At 46.5% G+C, this 26437-nt stretch overlaps 2 protein-coding genes across 7 annotated transcripts in view; both read right to left on the bottom strand.

Moving 5' to 3' along the window:
• Positions 1 to 4152, bottom strand: part of LOC146871984 (uncharacterized) — a 249209-nt gene extending 245057 nt beyond the window's left edge. For both annotated transcript variants that reach the window (XR_014981290.1, XM_085652854.1), the window contains exon 1: positions 3589 to 4152. Coding sequence is in view for 1 of the 2 variants with exons in the window: in XM_085652854.1 (XP_085508980.1) it covers positions 3589 to 3743 (155 nt within the window). In the remaining variant the exon portion in view is untranslated. The remainder of the gene's footprint in view (positions 1 to 3588) is intronic.
• Positions 1 to 26437, bottom strand: part of LOC146871983 (bystin-like) — a 552899-nt gene that overhangs the window by 451925 nt on the left and 74537 nt on the right. The gene's annotated exons all lie outside the window — the stretch shown is intronic.

Below are 26437 nucleotides of genomic sequence, written 5' to 3'. Positions count from 1 at the left end.
GACACAAGGCTGTATTTATCAAAAATAGAGTTCTTTATATAAAAGATTTCTTTAGGCAGGTTGTCAAAAATACAGTTCTCTTGCTTCAATAATGTTCCAGTTACTTGTAAATGCTTTCAGGCAGTCCACAGATCTTAAAATGGCAAAATTGTACTTACAATAGGCTTCTTAGGGGTTCTGTGCGCTTCGTAGCGCCTTTGTTACGCTTTGTACAAGGTTTTAGAGGTGTCTTGCCGTTTCTCACGCTTCTCGCGTGAGTACGCGTATGCCGGACTCGAACCGTACGGACCGTACCCTCGTAGGTACGCGTCATACACGTTCGGGACGCTCATTGCCAAACCTCACGCTTCCCGCGTGAGCGCCGGCAATGGATTTAATACGGTACGGACCATACAGTAGCAGGGACGCGCCGCACACGGACGGCAAAGCAGGCACGGCTCGTACAAGGCAAGTACGGGTCGTACCAAGGCACACAGGGCACAAAATACCTTATTTCTTTGGGGGCAAATGTTCGTGGAGGCTTGTAGACGTCTTTCTCGAGTGTCCCACGTCGCGTCCTAGTCCCGGCTCCTCCGTGGACTGCGATGCTTCGTGGGGACGCTTTCCCAACTTCTCAGCACACCAGCGAGGTTAAAAGCAGGAGAGGCAGCCCAGGGGTGAGGTCTCAGCGCGGCGCGCTGTTAGCTTCGTCCAGATGGCGAACCAGTGCGTTTCAGGTCTTTACAGAAGTCCCTCCCACCCATCCTGGTGTAATCTCTCTACCCACCACCTGGCAGCCAGCCTGTCTCCTGGAATTCCCCAGCCCTGCTCCCCACTGAAACTAGGCAGCACATACACACACAGCAGAGGCGGACTGAAATGGCCAGGTCAGTAAATACTAACTTTCTAAAAGTAGTATTTACAAACACAGGATATTAAAATAAACTTTACTAAAAGAAGTATTTTATTATCCTGAGTTCAGGCATACTAAACTTGACTTTCTACCATGCTCTCTGAGTCCACTGGGATTACAGCGTGTAGTAATTCCAGCAGCCCATTCTGGCCTATGGAGAGCAGGTAGCCTTCAATAGTGAAAAACAAAAATGGCTGTAATTCCCTATTAGGACATGCCACACACATCAGGGCATGTCCTACCTTATGCCTACAATGCACCCTGCCCATGGGCCTACCAGAGGGGTGACTAATATGTAGTTAAGTGAAGGTTTGGGGACTGGCAAGTAGGTGCACTTGCGCAATCAGCGCGACAGTACCAGACCGCGCGCAGGCTCTGCAGTGGCAGACCCTAGACACATTTTACTAGGCCGCTTCTGTGGGTGGCACAACCAGTGCTGCAAGCCCACCAGCAGCATTTGTATTTACAAGCCCTGGCACTCCTGGTGCACTTTACTAGGGGCTGATAGTAAACCAAATAGCCAAACATGGAAACCAATCAATGTATACATTTTACCATAGGGAGAGCATATGCACCTTAGCACTGATCAGCAGTGGTAAGGTGCCCAGAGTCATAAAACAGCCAACAACAGGTCAGAAAAAATACAGGAGGAAGGCAAAAAGTTTAGAGATGACCCTGCAAAAAGGGCCAAGTCCAACATTCCCATGTGGCTTTAAAGAGTTCAGCTGGCGTATCCAATGGTTTTCTCGTTGTCGGATATAGTTATGGTTGATTCTCCCCTCACATCTTTAAATGATTTCAAGAACACAACATTTCAACTGACTGATGTTGTGACCAGCTTCGATGAAATGAGTTGCCACAGTAGACTTGAGTTGTCTAGTTCTAATGATGCTTTTATGTTCATTTACTCTCACCTTTAGTTTTCTTTCTGTTTGACCAACTTATAGTTTGCCACATGGACATTTCAATAGATATACAACGTTAGTGGTATGGCATGTAGCAGTCACTTTTAGTTTGATGTTGTGACCTTTCATGGGATGTGAGATACTAGATCCTGTCAGTACGTTGTTGCAATTATTACAATTCCAGCACGGAATTGTGCCTTTGTAAGACATGGAGGTATTTTGACTCATGGGTTGTTTGATGATCTCTCCCAAATTTCTTCGAGTATAAGCAAAGATAGGTTCATGATCAAATATGTGGTTAAAATCCTGTTCTAGCTTCAGTATTGACCAGTGACGTTTGATAATTCTTTTGTAAGCTCTGCTCTTTGTGGAGAATTTAGAAACCACAGTTATACGGTTCTGTGTAGGTTTAACTTTGGGTGTTAATAATTCTTGTCTTGTGGTCAATTGACAACGTTTTTGAGCCTGTGTGAGTACTTCATCTGAATAGTTGTGAGCTTTGAAGCGCTGTATCATGTATTCCATCTGTGTATCTCTGTTATTGGGGTCTGACACAATCCTCTTCACTCTCAATAGTTGTGTGTAAGGTAAGTGTCGTTTCAGTGAGGGTTGATGAAAGCTACCGAAATGTAGGGTATTGTTTCTGTCAGTAGCTTTTCTGAACAAATCTGTTTTGAAGCCTGAAGAACATTTAGTGATTCTCATATCCAAAAATGTTATGGTATGCTTTTGAATCTCTTGGGTGAATTGTATTCTTCCATCTATCTGATTACATTTGGTAAGCTCATCACTAAGCTCTGTTACTGTGCCGTTCCATAATAGAAAGATATCATCGATGAATCTTACGAATAGTTTAGTGTGTGCTATCCATGATGATACTGATAGTATGTGGGTTTCTTTAAAGCAACTCATAAAGATATTAGCATAAGATGGAGCGGCACAATTGCCCATAGATGTTCCAGTCTTCTGAAGGAACCATTCATCATTCCATTTAAAGTAGCTGTGCATCAACGTATATATCAAAAACTCCATAAGGAAAACTTTCATTTCCTCATTGTAATTGGAGTGTAACAACGCTTGTTCAATTGCATCGATCCCAAGTTGGTGTGGAATGGAGGTATATAACAATTGCACATCAATGGTGCATAATAATATGTTTTCATTGTCAGTCACGGATATTTGGCTTATTTTGTTCAGAATTCAGAAGTATCTTTGATGTAGGTGCTCATTTTCATCACTATGGGTTGCAAGTAGCGATCCAAAAATTTTCCATCCCCTTCATGGAGGCTGCCTCTGGTGGAGACTACTGGGCGAAACGGTGGCTTGACAGGATCCTTATGAATCTTAGGTGTCATATATAGAGTAGGACTTTTTGGATTGATAGTGATCAAGAACTTCTTTACTTTTTCATTTATTATGCCATTGTCAAACGCCTTCTGAACTATGGTCTTAAGAACATCTAAAAACTGATCCGTGAGGTTCATGTTTAGCTTTATGTATGTCTGTTGGTCAGACAAATGGATCTCCACTTGTTCATTGTAGTAACTAGTGTTAAGTACCACTAAGGCGCCACCTTTGTCAGCTTTTTGGCACACTATTGAAGGATTTTGAGCTATGGATTTTAAGATGCCATATTCTTTTTCAGTGAAGTTGTTTTTACTGTGTGTTCTTTTGAAATTCAACTTGGCTAAATCCTGTTTTACAAGCAATTCAAACATCTCCCGAGCTCCCGGGCACTGGCAGCACCGTGTACCCCCCAACATCCCTCGCAAAGAAAGAACAAACACTCACCGGATTATTCCCCGAGTGGGACAAGCCTGGATCGACCTCTCGCCGCCACCAAGCGAAGAAGTGACGAGAATCGGCGCCGCGTCTCCCTCAGGTTGAAACTGATGCCTCATGGATGATCGGCAGCCTGCAGCCCTCATCGATCTCAGGACTCCCATCTTGGACCCTCAAGAGTGATCGCAGTCTGATGACCGACACAGGCAGCATCCAAATTCATAAAGAACACATAAAGAAACCGGACCCTCGAGAGTTACCGGCACAGGCAGCAACCAACTCTGCAGCTTGATGACTGGCACAAGCAGCATCCAACTTCGTAAAGAACTCCTGGGATGCAAAAGGTGACCCTCAAGAGTGCCGCCAGCCCCGAACATGGACCGCTCCCTGCTCCTGGACACCGCGAAGTCTGCTTTCCAAAAACGGAGCGCAAGCTCTCACTAAGCTCCGCAACGCCTGACCCTAAAATGGCCTCTCGATCAAGACAGCCTTCAAGGAAACTCGTGGCTAACGGGCTGCAGGCAATTCCATGACATCCTGCAGTGGGCCAGAGAGAGCCTCTTCCCTCCCTGATCTACAATCTGGCACAATGGGGATCTCAGGCAGCTGTATTGGAGATACTGCAGAGCTCTGCAGTGCCTGTCCTTAAAATGGCCGCCCGCTGACACAACACCGACTGCCAGAACCACAAATCTATCGGCTCACTCCTTAAGGACACCTCTCAGGCCCATGAGAGTCCAGACAGCCCCAGACACAGATTGCTCCCCTCACATTGGCCAACAAGTAGAGTACTATTAGGAAAAAGGAACGCAAGCTGCTCCAGAGCTACACAGCGCCTGACTTTAAAATGGCCGCACAGTTTGGGCACTAATTGAAAAGTCCCTGGAAACGGATGGTAAGCAATTTGTTGACACCATGCAAGGGGCTCAGGAGAAGCCTCGATCCTCTATGATCTGCAATCTGTCTCTATGGGGACCTCAGGTAGCCGTCTTTGAGCTACTGCAGAGTTCTACAGCGCCTGTCCATAAAATGGCTGCCCTGTTGTTACAATGATAACCTGAACCACTGAAGAGAAGGCCCACAGCTCAAGGGCACCCTGCAGAGGTCCCAAGAGAGCCTAGACAGCCAAGGCCACGTAGGACCACCTGACTGATACCAAGGAAACCGGGAAAGTGCTATACGATCTACTCAGAGCTCCTCAACGTCGGTGAGTCCCTTTCATCCTGAATGCCCCCTGCTCCTGTGGATTCACCTCACCTTAATACAAATCTGGTCCCCACCTACGTGATACCTCTTTCCACTCAGAAACCGTAGCACTTCCCTTTCTTGTAAACCTCCTAGTCGAGCCACTTCCCAACCCCCAATAACGGCGCGGTCCAGCCAAATCTGCGGCCAGGCTCATCAATATCTAATCCAGTGCTATCATTGCTGCGACAGCAGCCCGCTGCATCCTTCTGCTGCAGCTCCCATCTACTCATTCGGCCTGACCTCCTGGAGGCTATCCCATTAAACGCTGGTAGGTTACATAACTCATAATTCAACGTCTGGTCAACAGAAACTAGCGCACACCCCTCCAGAAACCTAATTGACACAAGCCCCTCTGCTCTTCTCTCTCCCTGCCCCCACAGTCCGTGTATTAACAGCCAACCAACCCAACCCATATAGAAGCGGTCTGACCTCGCTAGCAGTCCCGTCTCCCTCTACAACCCCCCGTCCCCTTTTCTAACATAACGCACCCAGTCCGAAAGGAACCAACCCCACCGCCAACTTAAATAATATGCCTTCTACCATGTCAACCTACCCCAACCCCCTCACCTCACCCTATATAAAATCGCACGGCCCGAACTCCTTCCTGATCAATTTCCCCCTCAACCTCTCACTCAAAGCGAAAAAAAACCTCAAACACAAACTAATCAGGCAATACCCTGAATCACTATTTGCTGACCTATATCATTGCTCCGCCAAAGGCCAAGTAAAAATGGACCTCATCTTTCACACGGAAAGGCCCGACAAGTGGAATTCCACCCTTAGAACACAACTCCACATTACCAAAACCATCATTACTCCCCATAGCTGCAAACTATCATTCTCTATCCCTAACCGCAAGGCACGCTGTGGGAACACCTTTGTGACCATCTACTCCAATGGCACAGTCTTGATTCAAGCTAACAATGGCAACCTTGAGTCATGTGATCTCCACTTTCCCTCTCTGAGGACTTCCGCCATCCACACACAGCCTCCCCTCCCATCGTTCCCCCTCTACCTGGAAAACCAGTCACCCCTGCAGAACATCCACACTATTCTGGCACCCGCTATCACTAACTCATACTCTCCTCCTCGAACCACCTCCTACACCTCTACCATCAAGAACAAGGCACCACCTCCTGCACTGGTCTGTCCCCTCGAACTCCCCCCGGTGCATATCCCACTTCAAGCCTTACCGGTCGACCTCAATACTCACTCTAAGTCTCCGAATCACCCTCCCATACCCACCTGCAAAAGAAAACAACTACCACAACATGACCCTTCCCACCCCGTGCCTAACCCCATAACCCTAACCGACAACACTACAACTTCCAAAAGTAAGCACAACATTGTCAGATCCTCGCACGTCCGAGAAGACCCCACCCAGAATCCACCCACTCCCCCCCAAGAAGAGTCGGAGCGCCGGCTCTCCCTGATTGAAAGCCAAGTGGTTATTATAATACACGATCTGAACGACATCCTAAGCAACCTCGCTACTTTCCATAAGCCCACCTTAAACCCCCACTCTTCTCCTTTCATCTCCAACCACACTCACCAAAGGCTCCGCAAACCAGCTGGACCACATCCCCCCTCTCGAACCTTACTCCAAGACCTAATAGAACTATGGAAGCCATGTCTTCTGATGAAGCGACCGAGCTGGCCTCCTCGTACACCACCCCCTCTACACACATCCCCCAATCCTCGATTCAGGTAATCACTGGATTCAGAATTGATCACTCCATCCCGAAACCCACTAGACCCCCACCCTCCCTTATCAACATCCCTACTGCCCCCCTAACAAAGGAACCAAAAAAAGAGACACCCCTGACCAACTGCATGCTCATAAACTGCAGATCAGCCACTAAACATGCCACAGAGTTAGCTGAATCCTTCCTCAACTATGACATTGATATAGCCTTCATCACAGAGACCTGGCTAACTGACACCTCTCCTCCAATCACGGATATGCTCATACCCCTGGGCTTCTCTATCATCAACAAAGATAGAAGAGCCCAAAAAGGTGGGGGTCTAGCAATCATTCACAACAACAACTTGTCCGTGACCGAAATTGACACTTTCAACTACAACTCCTTTGAATGCCTAACCGCCAACATTAACACCAGCAACAATAAACCGCTACACTGTCATCTCCTATACCATCCTCCAGGCAACACCTTCATGTTCACGGAACACCTCTCAGACCTGGTTGCCCACTGCTCTCTCTGAGATAGCAACAACCTAATTCGGGGCGACCTCAACCTGCACCGGAATGATAAAAACAGCGCACCAATCCAAAACTTGAATGAGCTATTACATAATAACGACCTTACCCAGCACTGCTCAGAAGAAACCCACAACAAAGGAGCAATCCTGGATGCCATCATTGCCCAACACGACGCAATCACAATAGACCACATCCTACCGGTCGACTGGTCAGACCACCACTTAATCCTATTCCGCATCTCGCAACCGATCATGTACCAACCTCCCATCCAAGACCCCCCCACATGGACAAGAAACCTAACACAGATCAACATGGCTGAATTAGAAAAAAAAATAATCACCCTCCTCCCCATCTCCCAAGACGGTCTCTCAACAACAGAATTCACATCCCACTACAACTCAACTATGTCCTCCATCCTAGACCAACTAGCCCCCCTGAAACTGAAAAAATCCAGGAACATCCCCTCCAGATCCTGGTTCAACAAGGACATTAACGATGAAAGGAGGCAGCTTAGAGCCACAGAACGCCCTCTTCTAGCCTCTGCGAGAAACTCAAAACAGCAAGAAGAAAGTACAAAAAACATAAATACTGAAAAAACCAACTTTTTCTGCACCGCTCTTGACAGTGCGAAAAACAGACCAAAAGAACTCTTTAACATCATCAAGCAACAAACTTCCAAACCTTCTACAACCCCAGCCCAGGCCTCCAAAGACCTATGTGACAACTTCGCAAACTTCTTCAACAAAAAAATCAACAAGATCGAGCTATCACTCAACATCATCCTCTATCCCGCCTCCAAAAACTCAGCCCCAGCAACCCAAACCACCTCTAGCTCGCGCCCAACAAAAGCCTGGAGATCCTTCGACCCCGTTCCTGAAACTGAGATTCTCAAATTAATCTCCTCCTCCAAACCCTCATCACACATCCTCGACCCTGTACCCTCCAAAATGACCAAAAAGCTGAAACTCTCCCTCGCACCACTATGGTGTGAAATCATAAACAGCTCCTTAAAAAACGGCATCATACCAGACTGTCTCAAAGTCGGCCAAGTCACACCACTACTCAAAAAGCCAGGCCTAGACACCAAAGACCTGAACAACTTCAGACCGGTCTCCAATCTCCCCTTCCTAGCCAAAATCCTCGAAAAATGCGTTCTCCGTCAACTGAATCAGCACATCGACAATATCAACCTGCTAGACCACCACCTATCAGACTTCAGAAAAGACTGTAGCACTGGAAGCGCGATCCTTAACATCTTCGATGACATCCTCAAGTCCCTGGACACTGACCAATGCTGCCTACTCATACTCCTAGACCTTTCGGCAGCCTTTGACACAGTGGATCACGATCTTCTCATCAAGGCTCTCAAAGACCGAGTGGGTGCAGACGAGGTGGTCCTTCAATGGTTCTCCTCCTTCTTTCACAGTCGCTCCCAAAGGATAAAAATCGAATCCTTTACGTCCGACCTACTCCCCGTCAAAAGAAGTGTCCCCCAAGGTTCAGTACTCTCCCCTCAACTGTTCAACATATACATGGAACCCCTCACAACCATTCTAAAAAAAGCCAACATCCCTTTCCACCTATATGCAGACGACACCCAGATCTACTTGGAAACCCCCTCCATTAACGACATTCTAAGACTCAACAACACTCTTAAAGAAGTTCAACAATGGCTATCAACAAACCACATCAAACTCAATCAAGAAAAAAACGAAATCCTCCTCATCTTCAACAAAGATGAAAACCCGCAAATCGTAGAGTGGCTGAAAGCAATCGATGCTCTCAACGGTAATCTCACCCTGGCTAACTAGGAATCACCCTCGACCAGAAACTAACCATGACCAAACACATCAAGACCTCCGCGAAGAGTGCCTTCCTCAATCTGAAGCTTCTCAACAAAATTAAACCCTTCATCCCGCCCATGGACCTCAAACAAGCTACCCAATCACTGGTGTTATCTAGACTGGACTATGGGAACGCAATTCTCTCCGGTACAGCTCTCTCCCACCTAGCGCCACTCAAACCAGCTCTCAATGCTGCTGGCAGAATGGTCACCGGAGTAAAAAAATATGACCACTTATCTCCCGCACTCAGAGAACTAAAATGGCTCCCAGTGGAAATGCGTGCCAGCTTTAGAACTGCCTGCCTTACACACAAAGCCTTGCCCACAGGGAAACTGGAATACCTGGCCTCCAAGCTCAAGAAAGCCGGCCAGTCAAGAAACCTCAGGAGCTCCAACACCCTCTTACTTATCCCTTTGAAAACACGCAAGCAAAAAGCGGCAGCATGTTCCTTCGCAGGAAACGCACCCAAAATCTGGAATTCCATCCCGGTTGATATAAGGACTATTCCCTCCTTCATAAAATTCAAAAGACTCCTAAAAGACCTATACCTAAACCGTGTCTTCCCGAACTGAAATCCGAAACACAAAAGCCTACACTCTGCAGCCACCAGGCAAATGCTCCATCACTCCCTACCTCATCCCCGTCCCCTAACCCCCTCCTCGTCCTTCAACTCTCGGACGAAGACCTACCCCAAGACTTTGTCCACGCACTGAGACTACCTCGGAACCTCTCTACCTCAATGCGCCCCTTGGACGCTCAGCACACTGGAACTTTTGAATACTTTTGTCTCTTTTGTGTGATTTTTCTCCTATATGCTGTGAAGCGCTCCGATACCTTCGGGTCTGGCTAGCGCTATATAAAACCTCTTAAATAAATGTCGATGCTCTTATGACTGGTAGGTGCCATATACGTGCTTCTGGATTTTAGTCCCATCAATAAATCTACTGTGGGTTCCTGTTGATCTGTAACAATGTTCTCAAAGAAATGTCGTAGGTTGAGTTTTCTCACGAGTTTAAAGAGACTAATTTCTAGTTCCAATAGATTGGTGTGACTTGTTGGTACGAATGACGTGCCTTTTTGTCGTGTTTTTAATTCCAATGCTGAGAATTGGTAATCCAAAATGTTGATTACTAGGTTATCTGTTGTCCTTCCTTCTTGGTTATGTCTTTCTTGGCTGTGACAGTTCAAGTTTGGGGTTGCTCTTTCTCTTTTTCTTTTGTTCCTCCTGGGTCATCTCTGTCGGCGGGGCCTACCCCTAAAAAAGAGGTGCCTACTATTGTGGATGGGACCATGGATGATGTTGATGCCACGGGCTCGTGTGGTGGTCTGGTATAGCTAGATGTATCACTGCCTGATGAAGATGTATCAGTGTTCTGTGTTTGTGGTTTGTTCTGCCTGCGTCTGGCATATATATCAGCCCAAGTGTAGACTTCCCCTAATTTATAATCAATCGTATCATGACGAAATTTCCGAATTTTTCTCTCATTTATTTCCTGGGTATGTTTAGATAACTGATCATCAATATCTTGCAACACCTTGGTCCAATCTTCAGCCGGCATGGAGTGTGAGAAGTTGACCTGGTATATGCTGCTCACTAATTCTAGTGATCACCTTGTACCATGCCAAACAACCCTTATGGTGGTGGTTGAAGTCAACCTTGATAGACCAGCTATCCTAGTGGTAGCGTGGACAGTGTAGTCTGCAGGCTAAACTCTTGAGGGCATGTGAAGCCAGCTGTTTTACCATATGTAACCTCCTTGAATACCAAATGAAAGGACACCACACAGATATATATTCAAAATATATATGTATTTATTTACTAAAAGTATCCCCTATACTCTTTATGAGCACAGAAGCACATTCGTTTAAAACAAGGCAGTGTTTAAATATACAAAAGTTGCACAATTATGGATGGGCCAGGTGGCCAGCTAAACCATATACTAAAATAGTGGTATAAGAACCATGAATAAAAAGGAAGGAAGGCCTAGGGCCTTGGGAATCGCTGGGACGACAAGGAGCTAACTGTAGGTAGTGACCAGGAGGCCACAGGATGCGTGTGCAGTGTTAAAAGTTACACGTGTGCACCTATTAATTTCAATGGGTGCGTAAAAGTCACAAAGTTGAAGGAAAAGGAGTCTTCCGGATGGACCAGAACCTAACAACTTGATACCTAGACACTAGAGATGTTTCTCTACCCAGGAGCACCGGAGTGCCAGCGTTACCTCACCCACAGGAAGCGGGTGCATAGGGGTCAAAGTGCGTCGGGTTTCGTCGTGCAGGTCTATGGAGCCTGAGGATGAAGATGCTGCAGGCGGCCAGGCAGGAAGAGTTCGGGTGGATCCAAGGATGGATCTGAAGAGTAGACGACCTGTAAGCAGAGGGGACAATGTTCAAAGTCACTAGCCAGTGACCGGCGTGGAACCAGGAAGGAACCAGGCGATGTCGGGTGCCAACAGGTGAAGAAAGGAAGCTTGTCGCTGAAGCCACGTGGAAGTGAAGATATCGACGACGTCCAGGAGTCACTCACGAGCTGTCCCACGAAGGCTCTAGCTGATGGTGGTGTCGGCTTCTCGATTGGAGCAAACAGGTCTTGGCTAATGCAAGCCACGCAGGAGTCGATGAAAGCTTGGTGATCTAACCAGCAAGGTCAGAGGGGCTGCTCCTTTTCACAGGAGCAAGGGCCAGACTGGAGCAACCAGACCAGCGGTGTTGTTCGTAGATTTCGTCGCCAAGATGGCCACTAGCCAACGGGCCAGTAAACGGGATGACGCGTCGAGTGGCAAAAAGCAAAAGGGCCCCACGCAGATCTCGTGGATGCTGGAGGGCTGGTCTTTGGTGCAAATGCTGCTCAGTGTTCGGGCTTCTCAGGGCCCAAAGCACAGCGTTGAGGATGCCTCGGGTGCTGCGCAGTCAGCTTGTCGTGGACGTTCCAAGATGGCCGGTCCCACGTCTCTCGGTGCCTCCACGGGTCTCTTCTTTGCAGGGACTGTGGATCTGGCTCAGAGATGTCTGGGAGTCTGGGTCTTGTCGGGCTCTGGGCTCGGTCTCCGGCGGCAGCGGCGGCAAAGCAGTCGTTGTGTTACTGGATGGTGCCTGTATTAACAGGGTGGTCACTCCTTGGCCACAAGGGAGATTCTCTTCAGTCTTCTGTGCAGCAGAACGTCGAAGTCCAGTAGTTCTTCTTGTTAAAGTCGAGTTTCAGGATGATCTGAAGTCTTGGGACACAGCTCCTACTCTTATTCCAAATCTAGGGGCCGGATTACCTGCTAGGTCCCTCCTCTGGGTGGGACCAGGAAGGGGGGCGTTTACACCCCCTTTCCTTTGTCCAGTTTCGCGCCAGGACTGGGGCTGGAGAGCCCCAGCTCCGGTTTGAACTGGCATATGCGCAGGGACACCTTGTGTGCCCCAGGCATGTCTCAATCTATTCAGCCCTCCCTAACCCACTACACAAAATCCTGTCTGGGGTGGTACAAGCACCTCCCCTGACAGGAAACCCTTTGTCCACACCTCCCAAGCTGGAAGGACTCCCAGCAGCAGGAGGGCAGACTTGTGTCTGTGGTGGCAGCATCCATTTTGTGATGCTGAGGCTCTGTCTAACTTTACCCGGGTTTCAGGTTAGGTACATGTCGTGTCCCTCTAGAAGGGTGGAATGCTACCCCCGTCGCCAGAATTGGCGAGGGGGTAGTATTCCAAATCGTATGACACCTTACTCGACATGTTTTGATAAAGCCAAACCAAAGTTAGCATTTGACCGCGAGGTACATAATGCACTTAAGATTATATGGTACGGCAATATCATGAAACAGCTAAAGGACGTTGTTCCGAAAGCTGCAGACAGGCTCAGCTCATGCCAGAGCAACATCTCACATGAAACCAAGCACTCTGCCTCCAGGATTGTTAAGGCCTGCCATAGGAGTGGCTGATAGGTTACCATGTGTCCATATATGTTAGATATAGATATACTATATCTAAGTAAGAGGTGATTACACCAACTTACCCCAGCTGAGTGATCAGCCAGTTGTGTCAAATAATGAGGCCAGGGGTGGCATAATACATGCTGCAGCCCCTGGTAGGCCTTGGATACACCTATGCCCTGGGTACCTGGGGTACACTGTTACAGGGTCCAATAAGGTGAACCAGTTCCAATTGGTAATGCACCTAGTGTGCATTGGCATTAATTTAGGGAGAGAGCAGCAGGGCTGTGGGTCTGATTAGCAGGCCCACAGCCACACTAAGTCATAAAACCAGTGAAGCAAAAGCAAAAATTTGGGGTGGCCATAGGATAGCAGACCCTACTCTCCTACATGGAGCTGCTCAATTCTGTTTTTAAGATAGATATTTCTTTTGACATTTCTTCAAGGATGTTAGATAGTTCTTCAATAATAAGTACAATTATATCCAAGGAGCATTTGTTTAAAATGGCAAACCAACGGTCTTTGAATCTTTGCACATTCTTGCATAGTGACGGTTTCATAGGAATTCTTAGTCCTCGGGGTATTCTTTACACTCTATGATATTTAAGCATGGTACTCGCGTGCAGTCTCTGATTGATTTCCTTTTTTGATAAGTATAGTAGCTGTCGAACATTCTGCTCCTTTAACTTAGAAGAGCGTATCGTTTCATAAAACGGCTCGATTTAAATAACATCCGTACTTTGGCGCTACCCCGATCCTGCATGTTAAACTCGGCACCATTCATATTTACCATACCTTTGCACTCTTCGCTTGACACTCGGATTCAGAAAAGTTTCGTATTGTATTCATGTTATGTGGGATTTACGGCCACATGTTTTATTATTTCTTTGCCGCGTTCACGGGCACTACTCTATCTCGACTCTTTGGTTTGCATTACAATAATGATTTTGATGGTCTTGTTCCTGTATATTGAGTGGCGCATTCATTTATTATTTATAGATATTCCCTTGATGAAGGCCCATGACGGCCGAAATGCATTGGGATGATGGAATTGTGAATCACTTTGCATCTTGGGAAATGTAGTGTCTGACTATCAAAGGAATTTATGTTGTGAAGCAACAATATATGAATACTAGCAACAGCACCCTCTGAGTATTGTATTCATTTAATTATCAGTTTTACTGTTATTAACCTTGTCAGAGGAACAATACCAGTGCCCTAGGGACATACCCCAATGTATATGGGGATGCAGCCAGAACCTAATTACAAGCATTCCATCCATCACTCTTGTATACTTTTGTATAACGTTATAGAAAAGGGTATACCCAAAATCAGTGGGACCTGGGTGTATGACAGTATGGAACAAAGTGGTCCCAGTACAATTACATCAATCAAAACAATATAATTAAACAATAGCAAATAAATCAAAAGGTTTGAATAATGTTCAAGTATTATTTAATCACACTGAATATCTGCAGATTTTTGAGATCACAATATACAAAAGACATTCAAAACCATCATTGGTGTGCGCCCAGATGGGTGGAGAGGGAAAGGGGCAGTGAATTGTGTGAGGCTGTGAGGTAAGTGAAAGATATTACTAGCAGTTGTCACAATCAAATTGTTGGGCATGCTATTCAATGCCACACATTTTAAACATGGTTCATATCACAATACACTACAATAGAATATATGCAGCCATGTAAAACAGAAGTCACAGTGCGACATGCGCTGTTGGCGTTACTGGCATCAATGGTGTGTCGACGTTTTGACCCCTGGATTCGTGTAGGTATTCGTCTAAACTTACTAATGGGGTCTTCCTCAGGACGGAAGTGCAAGTGGAAGGGAAAGGGCACCTAAAAATTAAATGAAAAGTTTGCGTTGTCAGGTCTGAAAATTAGTTAGGACCAGGACAAATTAAAGAGGGAATTAATTTATAGTTACCGTGTCTGCCTGAGTTGGCAGTATTCAAAGGCTCATAAAGTCGTCTAAGAAGGTGGGGCACATTGCCTCCAAGGAGTATGATGGAGAGAGTGGTGAACACCTGTAAAAATAAGGTGTCTGTCAGTAAGGCCTCTAACAATTTTTGGGGTCCATAATAAACCATGAAGGGTAGTAGAGCCAACTTACTCAGCCAGTGGGGTGAATTCCCTATAATTGGTAATCAAACGCAGTCCAAATCCTGCTAGAAAAAAACGTGGTCAGGAGACCAATGGTTAAAGCATAATAGCTAAATCAGAATTATTTCAACTGGTGGAGTGAATCTACAATAAAAGGAAGAAGGAGGAGAATAAAATCAGTGCTATATATATTGTATATTGTGATCTCAAAAATCTGAAACAGATGTTCAGTGCGATTAAATAACACTGGAACATTATTCAAACCTTTTGATTTATTTGCTATTGTTTAATTATATTGTTTTGATTGATGTAATTGTACTGGGACCACTTTGTTCCATACTGTTGTATAACAGCATGGGTTGAGATTGTAGGGTCAATGATATGTGGAAAATTAGGTAGTTTTAGAGAGGAGAATCAGGTCCAGTGTGCTGCCATGCTTCTGTGTAGAGCTGAAGTATTTCTTTTGCAGAGTAAACATGACAAAAACAGTAAATATGATCATTTGTTGATGGTTTCTAAAGCGGAGGTCCCAAAAAATGAGACATGGTGCTGTACTTGATTGGATTCCAGGATGGTATCAAGGTCTTCGAGGAACAAACCAATAGCTCTTTGTTGGCGGTTAATGTAAATGGGCTCAATGTGGGCATTTAGTGGGGCGATGATCGTGGTGGAGAAGCAACAGTGGAAATATGGGAGTGTCCCTTTTCCTAGGTATGTTTCTTAGGTTCTCTTGCATTGCAGAAGTGCACAGCCAGAGGACAGATAGCCTGACCCAGCATATGAATGGAAATTAAACCTCTTTCACTTAATCTTTAGGGTCTGGTGAGTTCAGATAAAGGTGGCTTTACAATGCGCCACAGCAAGAAATGCCACAACTTCTCCTCTATGGGCAGGCAGGTCTCTAGGAGACAGCTTCATGGGGTATTAGCATGAGATGCTTCTATATGCTTCCTTCCCATTCAGTTTCAAAGGCTTCTGAAAATCAAGTACAGTCAGTTCTTCTGGCAGCCCGGTATAGCCAAGCCAGATCTGGTTCCCAGATATCCTGAATATCCTTTAGGGGAAGGACATGCTGTTTCCTGAAGCTCAAACTTCCAAACAAGCATATGAACTCTTCCTTACACTTGATTGACTCTTACTTGGTCTGCAAGGTGCTGCACAAATGCCATCTAAATAAGGAAATGTTACTCCAAGATGTTTCTGGAACTCCTAGTGTATTTCACTGTTCAGACATTCACTCTACTGAATGTTCCAAACATGTTCCTGTTAGAAAGATAAGCAGCGCATCTGGTTTTGAGAGACATTTTGTGACTAAAACATTAGCTGCCTGATGATGCCTTTCTAACCCCCCCCCCCCATTTATTTTTGCATGCTGTGGAGATTTATTTGTTGGTAGTATGTGTGAGATAAGCTAGCAAACATTGGGAAGTATACTTTAGTAAGGTCATTATTTGCTAAGAAGCATGCCTATGAGGGAAACAGTGGTTTAACCCTACATATGTATATGTTATAATAATTTTATAGCACTTTTTTCTATTGGTGTGACACTATAGTGTTTTAATAACATACCTAAGAGGGCCATGCTAGTTGAGCCCTGGATTTACTGCATTTATGTGATAAATGTTTGGAACCGGCAAACTGGTGTGGCTCTGTATTCATTGGGGCAGCATACACCAGAGAGGGAGGATAGTGGAGTCTGTGCTTCCTTCCATCTGTAAGGTATGTGACTGGATAGGGTGGGTTCTGGTTTCTCTGTATTGCCTCTCTTTGTTGGTAGCAAATCTGGGAGAGACATGCTGGTTTGTATTGTTGTACTTTTAGAACATGTTTAATAGTGGCATAAAGCGAGTTGGTTGAGTTGTAGATTCAGTTCAGAAGTTTCAGCTGTAGGGTAGTCTAAAATTCCCAGTGGAAATCAATTTTGGGACCTCCCTTTTCTCTTAGACCCTGCTTGATGGAACACCCTAACTGTGAGAAGTTGGCCTGGTATATGATGTTCACTAATTAAAGTGACCACCTTGTACCATGCCAAGCAACCCTTATGGTGTGGTTGTAAGTCAACCTTTTCGGACCAGCTGCCCTAGTGGTAGCGTAGGCTAAGCAGTCTTTGAGGCTAAACTCGTTTAGGCGTGTTAAGCAAGCTGTTTTACCATATGTAACCCTCCTTTATACCAATGAAAGGACACCACACAGATATATATTCAAAATATATATGTATTTATTACTCAAAGTATCCCCTAGACTCTTTATGAGCACAGGAGCACAAATCGTTAAACAAGAAAGTATCACAATATACAGAAGTTGCACTTTATATGGATAGGCCCTGGTGGCCGCTCAAACCATATACTAAAATAGTGGTATAAGTACCACGAACAGGAAAGGGAGAAGGCCTAGGGCCTCTAGAATCGCTGGGCCTACAAGGAGCTAACTTTAGTTAGTGACCAGGAGGTCCACGGGTCGCGTGTGCAGTGAGGAAAGTTACACGCGGGCTCCCATAGGTTTTCAATGGGTGCGTAAATGTTCAAAAGTTACTCCTAGAAGGGTCTTCTGGTTGGACTACGAATTCAAGACTTCAAACCTAGACACTAGAGATGTTACTCTACACTTGTGCACCGGAGTGCCAGCTTTATCTCACCCACAGGAAGCGGGTGCACAGGGCTCAAAGTGCGTCGGGTTTCGTCTATCTGTTCAATGGAGCCTGATGACAAAGATGCTGCAGGCGGTCGGTCCAGAAGAGATGCGGTGGATCCAAGGGTGGATCGGAAGTGTAGAAGACCTGTAAGCAGAGGGGACAGTGTTCACAGTCACTAGCCAGTGACCGGCGTGGCACCAGGTAGGTACCAGGCGATGTCGGGTGCAAACAGGTGAAGAGGTGTAGCTTGTCTCTGCAGCCACGTGGTCCCTGAAGGTCGACGACGTCCAGGAGTCGGTTCACGAGCTGTCCCACGCAGGCTCTCGCTGTCGGCGGTGTCGGCGACTCAGAAGAAGCAAACAAGCCTTGGCAAAAGCAGGAGTCGCAGGAATCGAAGAAAGCTGTTAGCTCTGACCAGCAAGGTCAGAGGGGCTGCTCCTTTGGAGGGAAACAGGGGCCAGTCTGGAGCAACCAGACCAGCATCGTAGTTTTCAAAAAGGTTTGCCAAGATGGCCACTAGCCAACGGGCCAGGGACCGGGTAGGCGCGTCGAGTCGCAAAGTGCAGAGGGGCCCCACGCAGATCGTGGAGATGCTGGAGGGCTCACCTATGGTGCAGATGCTGCTCGGATGTTGGGCCTCTCAGGACCCAAAGCACAACTCGGAGGGAGCCTCTGTTGTCGCGCTTGCAGCTTGTCGAGTGTCTTCCAAGATGGCTGGCTCCACGTGTCTCGGTGCCTCCATGGGTTCCTTCTTTGCAGGGACTGTGGATCGGGCGGAGAGAGGTCTGGAGGTCCAGTTCTTGTCAGTCTCTGGGCTCGGGCTCCGGCGGGAGGCGGCGGCAAAGCAGACGTCTATTTGCTGGATGGTGCTTGCGTTAGCAAGATGGTCACTCCCTGACCATAGGGGAGATTTCCTTCAGTCTTCTGTGCAGCAGAACGTCGAAGTTCCCGTCTTCTTCTTAGTTTCAAGTTGATTCCAGGATGTCTGAAGTCTTAGGACACAGCTCCTACCTTTAAGCGGATTCTAGGGGCCGGACTACCTGCTAGGTCCCTCCCTAAGGGTGAGACCAGGAAGGGGGGTGGTCACACCCCCAATCCTTTGTCCAGCTCGCCCCAGGCCTGGGACTGGTGTGCCCCAGGACCGGTTTGAACTGGCATATGCACCGAGGCTCCTTGTGAGCCTCAGGCATGTCTGTTTCCTTTCAAGCCCTACCTGACCAATACACAAAATCCTGTCTGGGGTGGTGCTCGCACCTCCCCTGGCAGGAAACCCTTTGTCCACGTCTCCCAAGCTGGAAGGACTCCCAGCAGCAGGAGGGCAGACTTGTGTCTGTAGTGGCAGCGTCCATTTTGTGGAGCTGAGGCTATGTCTGATTTTACCCGGGTTTCAGGTTCTTTACATGTCGTGTCCCTCTAGGAGGGTGGAATGCTAACCCCATCGCCAGAATTCGCGAGGGGTTAGTATTCCAATTCGTATGACACCTTACTCGACATGTTTTGATAAAGCCAAACCAAAGATAGCATTTAACCGCGAGGTTCATAATGCACTTAAGAGTATATGGTATGGCGATATCTGGAAACGGTAGAAGGAAGTTGTTCCGACCACTGCAGACAGGCTCAGCTCATGCCAGAGCACCATCTCACATGAAACCAAGCACTCTGCCTTCAGGATTGTTAAGGCCTGCCATAGGAGTGACTTATAGGTTAACATGTGTCCCATTTAAGGTTAGGTATAGGTATACTACACCTAAGTAAGAGGTGGATACACCAACTTACCCCAGCTGAGTGATCAGCCAGTTGTGTCAAATTGTTAGGCCAGGCCAGGGGTGGCACAATACATGCTTCAGCCCCTGGTAGGCCTTAGATACACCAATGCCCTGGGTACCTAGTGTACACTGGTACAGGGGCTCACAGGGTGAACCATTTCCAATGGGTTATGCACCTAAAGTGCATAGTGTCAATTTAGCAGAGAGAACAGCAGGCTGGGGGTCTGATTAGCAGGCCCACAGCCTCAATATGTCAAGAACCAGTGAAGCAAAAAGCAAAAATTTGGGGTGACCATAGGATAGCAGACCCTACTCTCCTACACAACCCCCCCCCCAAACGCAGGGACATTAAACTAGCCTGGACCAGTCGTATCTTCATGTCCTAAGTGGAAATACCTGGAGAGACTATCTGCATTCCCATGGTCTGTACCTGGCCGGTGCTCCACTGTAAAGTCCATCCCCTGTAGGGAAATGGACCACCTAAGCAGTTTGGGGTTTTCACCCTTCATCTGATTTAGCCACAAGAGGGGATTATGGTCGGTCTGAATCTTTAAGTGAGTGCCAAACAAGTATGACCTCAGCTTCTTCAGGGCCCACACCACAGCAAAGGCCTCCCTCTCAATAGCTGACCAATTCTTCTCTCTGGGGGTCAACCTTCTGCTAATAAAAGCAATGGGTTGGTCTTGACCATCTACATTAAGTTGTGACAGCACAGCTCCCACACCCAACTCAGAAGCATCTGTTTGGACAATAAACTCTTTGGAGTAGTCAGGACTTTTCAGGATAGGTGCAGAGCACATGGCCTTCTTCAGGTCATCAAATGCCTTTTGACAGCTTACTGTCCACTGAACCTTTTTGGGCATCTTTTTGGATGTCAGATCATTAAGAGGAGTCACAATGGACCCATAGTTCTTAACAAACTTCCTGTAGTACCCAGTCAAGCCCAAGAAAGCTCGGACCTGAGTCTGGGTGGTGGGAGGAGACCAGTCCTTGATGGATTGTATCTTACTCTCCAGTGGTTGAACGTGGCCTCCACCTACAAGGTGGCCCAAGTACACAACCTTACTCTGCCCTATCTGGCACTTAGTAGCCTTGATAGTGAGGCCTGCCTTTTGCAGAGCCTCAAGTACCTTCTTCAGGTGGATCAGGTGATCCTCCCAGGTGGAGCTAAAGACAGCAATGTCATCAAGATATGCTGCACAAAAGTCATCCAACCCAGTAAGGACTTGATTCACCAACCTTTGGAAGGTGGCAGGTGCATTCTTCAGCCCAAAGGGCATCGCCACAAATTGGTAGTGCCCTCCTGGGGTTGAAAAGGCTGTTTTGGCCTTAGACTCCTCAGCTAACCTGATTTGCCAATAGCCAGCTGTCAAATCAAATGTGCTCAAAAACTTAGCAGAAGCCAGTTTATCTATGAGCTCATCTGCCCTTGGAATAGGATGTGCATCTGTCCTAGTGACAGCATTGAGTCCTCTGTAATCCACACAGAACCTCATCTCTCTCTTGCCATCCTTGGTGTGAGGTTTGGGGACCAGAACCACTGGGCTAGCCCAGGGGCTCTCTGAGGGCTCAATGACACCCAACTCCAGCATCTTGTGTACCTCAGTCTTTATACAGTCGCTGACATGGTCAGGTTGCCTGTAAAGTTTGTTCTTCACAGGAAGACTGTCACCGGTGTCCACCACATGGGTACACCAGTCAGTTTGACTAGGTATCAGTGAGAACATATGCTGAAATGATTGTAGAACCTGTCTACATTCAATTTGCTGATGCTCAGTGAGGTTGCCTCCAAGGGTCACACCTTCAACTGAACCATCTTCAGGGTTCTGAGACAACAGGTCTGGGAGAGGGTCACTCTCCTCCTCCTGTCCCTCATCTGTAGCCATGAGCAAGCCCATGTCTGCCCTGTCAACATATGCTTTTAACCTGTTAACATGGAGTACCCTGTGGGGACTCCTGGGAGTGCCTAGGTCCACCAAGTAGGTAACCTCTCCCTTCTTTTCCAGGATTGTATGGGGTCCAGACCATTTGTCTTGGAGTGCTGCTGGGGCCACTGGCTCCAACACCCATACCTTCTGTCCTGGCTGAAACTCAACCAAGACAGCCTTTTGGTCATGCCAAGCTTTCTGTAAGGCCTGGCTTGCCTCAAGGTTTTCAGATGCCTTCTCCATGTACTCAGCCACCCTGGAGCGGAGACCAAGTACATAGTCCACTATGTCTTGCTTAGGCTTTTTGAGAGGTAACTCCCATCCTTCCCTCACCAGACATAGGGGGCCTCTTACAGGGTGCCCAAATAACAATTCAAAGGGGCTGTAGCCAACTCCTTTTTGTGGGACCTCTCTGTAAGCAAACAGAAGGCAGGGTAGAAGGATGTCCCATCTTCGCCTGAGCTTTTCAGGTAATCCTTTGATCATACCCTTTAGGGTCTTGTTGAATCTCTCAACAAGCCCATTGCATTGTGGGTGATAAGGAGTGGTGAACTTGTAGTTGACACCACATTCCTTCCACATAGCTGTCAAGTATCCTGACATGAAGTTGGTACCTCTGTCAGAAACTACCTCCTTAGGAAACCCCACTCTGGAGAATACTCCCAGTAAGGCCCTGGCCACAACAGGAGCTGTTGTGGTCCTAAGGGGAATTGCCTCTGGATACCTGGTGACATGATCCACTAACACCAGTATAAATCTGTGCCCAGATGCAGTGGGGGGATCCATGGGACCCACAATATCAATCCCCACTCTATCAAAGGGGGAACCCCCACCACAGGTAGTGGTATTAGGGGGGCCTTTGTTGTGCCACCTGATTTGCCACTGGCTTGGCAGGTCACACAGGAGCGACAAAACTCCTTGGTATCTTCATTCATGTGAGGCCAGTGAAAGTGAGGGACAAGCCTGTCCCAAGTCTTGTTCTGGCCTAAGTGTCCTGCTAGAGGAATATCAAGTCAAGTCAAAGTATGCTTTATTCGAAATTTCATCATAAAAGCAGATACATATAACAAAAGAAAAAAGCTAAAGTTCATACAACAGTTTAAAATAGAATTAAATTTTACGACTATGTGGTGTCAGAATACAAGACATACTTTTTAGAATTTCTAACTTGATTAACAATGCTAATTTAAAACTAACATACTATATCAATTAGACATTTAAAAATAGTAAAAAGTTTAAAATCGACTTGGTTAAAAATATTTGGTAAAACTAGGAAAATACAGGTTAGAGATTAAGGCAGAATGTCATAACAGAGAATAGTCAAGAGACTAGCAGTCTCTGTCTGATCGACCACGCCCATCCAAGATATTTTGCAGTAGCTATTGAAATCCATGTCAAAGAGCTAGTGCATATGATACGCAGGGCAACAATACTACTGGTGGTCCCCAGATTTTTACACATCGGAGATAACCAAATGCGTCTCGGGACCAAATAGGCTTTACAAGCAAATAGGAAATGACCAATAGTTTTAGTAATGCCACATACAGGGCAGCTATGACAAGATCCACCTTCCCATTTAGCTACCAAGTGTCTGAGGGGAAGTGCACCTGCTCTTAGCTGGAAAAAGAGCTTTCTTTCACCTGGTCTAGTTATAATATCCCAGTAGGGTTCCAGGCAAGGGTACAGCTTGGCTTCTAAAAATCCTCCAGCCATAGATCCAACACTAGAACTACTCCAATACCGAGAGGCTACAGTCTCCCAGTAAATTTCTTTCAGAGTACTTTTAGATGGGAAAGTTGCTCCCGCAGGATCTTCCCAGAGCTGGCACATACCAAGCTGGGTCAAAGTTGTCTTAAGTGATTTAAGCCACCCAATTTTATGGAACACATCTGTTTTGATAATGTCTAGGAACCCCTCGGCATAATGAAAGAGCACTGGTGTCGTCCATAGCCTTCGCCAGTACAAAATCGGACAGAGCCTGACCAAATCTGTGACTGCTCTTCTACCCAAATCAAATTTAAGGGGTAACAACGGGGTGCTTTTAGGGACACCAGTTATTGCCCGGAGAAATTTATTTTCCGAGGATTGGAGTGCAGCCACCTTCTCGAAGCCCAACAGCTCGGCTCCATAAAGTGCTGATCCTAGGGCCTTTGCTTCGTAAACCTGAAGTACAGGTTTTACTGGTTTGGTCAAAGATTTTCTGTGCTCTGAGCTAATGGCACCAGACAATTGCCTATGTCTAAGTGTAGCAATATCTATATGCTGACGCCATCTGTTATCACTAGATGTGTGTAGTCCTAGATAAGTAAAAGTGTTCACTACCTCTAGCGGACGGCCATTCATGGTAATTTTCGATTTGAAGCTACGATGGGGGTTAAAAGTCATAAGTTTGGTTTTAGCCGTGTTAACCTCTAAGCCATACTCCCCACAAAATTGATCAAAAATGGACAAAGCACGCTGCAGGCCGCTTGGGGTCTTAGATAAAATGAGCGTATCATCTGCAAACATTAAAATAGGCATTTTAGTGCCGGCTAAAGAGGGAGCATCCACCTTTGCAGAAAGCATGCGGGCAACAACACCGTTAACATACAATGTAAAAAGGACGGGAGCCATTGAGCATCCTTGTCGAACACCCCGTTCAACTGGAAAGTCCGCGGGCACCAAACCCTGCCCCCCCCACTGAATCTTGGCGAAATTTGTTTCGTGAAGTCTCATTATCAATGATAATAACTCTACTGGTAGACCCTGGTTCTTGAGAACCAGCCACAGCTTGGTCCGGGGAACCAGGTCGAAGGCAGCCCGCAGATCGACAAAAGCCGCGTACAAGCTGCCCTCGCCCAGCACCACGGTCCGCCATTGCAACAGGGTAAAACGAAAAACCTGATCCACCGTGCTTGTGGACCGACGGAATCCTGCCTGGAAGGGTGACAGGGCATTGGTCTCCTCAGCCCAATCAAGGAGCCTGTTGACAATCACACGCCCCACAACCTTTTGTATAGTGTCAATAAGGCTTATCGGTCTGTAGTTACCCGGCTGTGACCGGTCACCTTTCTTGAACACAGGTATTATTACTGCACCCTGCCAAGATGTCGGTACTACTGCACCCTGGGCAATAGCATTAATAAGAAGAAGTACTTGCACCAGCGCTCTTTATCATTAATGAATACATCAGCTGGGACACCATCAAGTCCTGGGGCACGTCCACCAGACACTGAGCTGAGGGCCATCATAATTTCTTTGGTACTAAAGAAATTATCTTTGAATTGAATTAAACTTATATCTGACCCAGTAACAACTTTGTTTGACTCAGCATACTGATTTTTTAAAAATTTTACCCATTCATCTTCCGGAACATTGTTATTTGGGGGCTCGGGAAAGCCCGAACTACCCCACTTAACAATGCTCCAGAATAACCGGGGATCTTTCCTATCACTAGCTGACTTTAACTCAGACCAATGGTGCTCGTCCCAAGCTTTCTTAGCCTTTGATATGCTAACTTTATATTCCTTTCTAGCAGATCGAATGGCAGTGGACTGTCTTCCCTTTATAGCCATACCTACAGCTAGTCGTGCATTTCTACATTGGTCGTTGTACCATTTTGCGGGCTTTGGGGGTCTATTTCCTTTGTTTTTCACCGGTTTAAGAAAATGGTTTTTATTGCACAGAAAAGGGAGTCGTGTATGTCAACTACTCTACCCAACCCGGAGTTAGATAAATTAATGTGCTCAATAGCTAATATTGCTTTATCTACTTCATCGCTGATATTAGCAATGGCCAGTTGGTTGGTCGCTATGTTCACCCATCTTAATCTGCGCATATCGTTGGTGGGGACAGTCAAAGGAAGGGCAAGCTCAGTAGGGCCTATGGTCCAGTTGGAGAAAGACCACCATTTATGGACTGCGCACAGGGGGTTGTGGTCACTCTCACTCCTCCAAACAACCTCCATGTCACAGATCCACCGCCATAGTTTAAGACTGCATATAATGTAGTCAATTCTACTTTTATGTCGCCCGTTGTCAAAAGTACTGGTCCCATTTTTATCACTTCGTGTCCTCCCATTTAGAGCTCTTAAGCCCTTTTCATAGCAAAGGGCGTTCAAGCTAATCACATCGTCAGTCCAGCGCACAACTGATTTGAGCTCCAACTTCGGAACTCCCCATTGCTGGTCTTGTGCATCCCCCAAAAAATCATCTTCAATAACTAGGGGTTCAAATGTTCTATTTAAATCACCCGCAATGACAATGTTATTGTTTAGAGAGTGGATATCAAGGAGACAGCCCAAGGCCGCTAAAACCTCGGATCTCCCACCCCTGCTACTCCTAGCATAAACATTGTAAATATCAAGCGTTCCCAATTTATCTAGATTCAGTCTGATTAGTTGGATGTCCCTATGGCTGGTGTCAATGACTTTGACAACTAGTTTTAAACTCTGTCGGACCCAGATGGTTAATCCACCAATTGGTCTACCCTTTTGGCCTTTTGATGCAGGCACAGAGTAATTCAAGTATCCCTGAGCAAAGGATGGTTCACATAGCCAGGTCTCTTGAAATATACATAAATCAAAGTCGTTGATAAAGCAAAGCCAGTCCTCAGATTCCAGTTTAGAGAGCAACCCAGCAATGTTCCATGAAAGTATATTCCCTGTGTTACCCCCGGAGTCGTCGGAAAGATTAGTGAATTGCGGACAATCCAGGGAAATAGGAGGATTAATACATATACCAACACTTGTATCAGGTGGTGGATTACTTGGCTCATTGGGAGGGGAAGGCAAATCAGAAGATGGCTCTTGGATGTCTATTATTAGGCCCTTGTAATGATTATGTCAATCCACATCATCAAGATTTGCTAGGGCCTCGTAACGGTTTCCAAGGGAGATACCAAGATAGGGCTGATTACAAAATAAAACCCCTGGATTGACAGTAGAAACTGTTTGTGGTCTTGGGTAAAAATAAGTCAATTCCCAGGTGGAAATGGGAGACCTCACATTATTCGTGTACCAGTTAAGAATGTGACTGACGGCTCTAGGATCTCTGAAGTTGATTATTACAATGTCCCCGTTTATATTCTTAGGTGTATTTCCCAACCAAGAAAGGCGCCGTACATGTAAAATGTCCCCATTTATGTACAGAGGAAGAGGGCGATTCTGGCCAAGCCAATGTATGACTTTGTTTTTTAACTGCGAATAGCC

The sequence above is a fragment of the Triturus cristatus genome, chromosome 1_1, assembly GCF_964204655.1.
Source record: "Triturus cristatus chromosome 1_1, aTriCri1.1, whole genome shotgun sequence".
Taxonomy (NCBI): Eukaryota; Metazoa; Chordata; class Amphibia; order Caudata; family Salamandridae; genus Triturus; species Triturus cristatus.
Note: the sequence above shows the minus strand (reverse complement) of the source record. Positions and strands in the feature narration are given on the sequence as shown.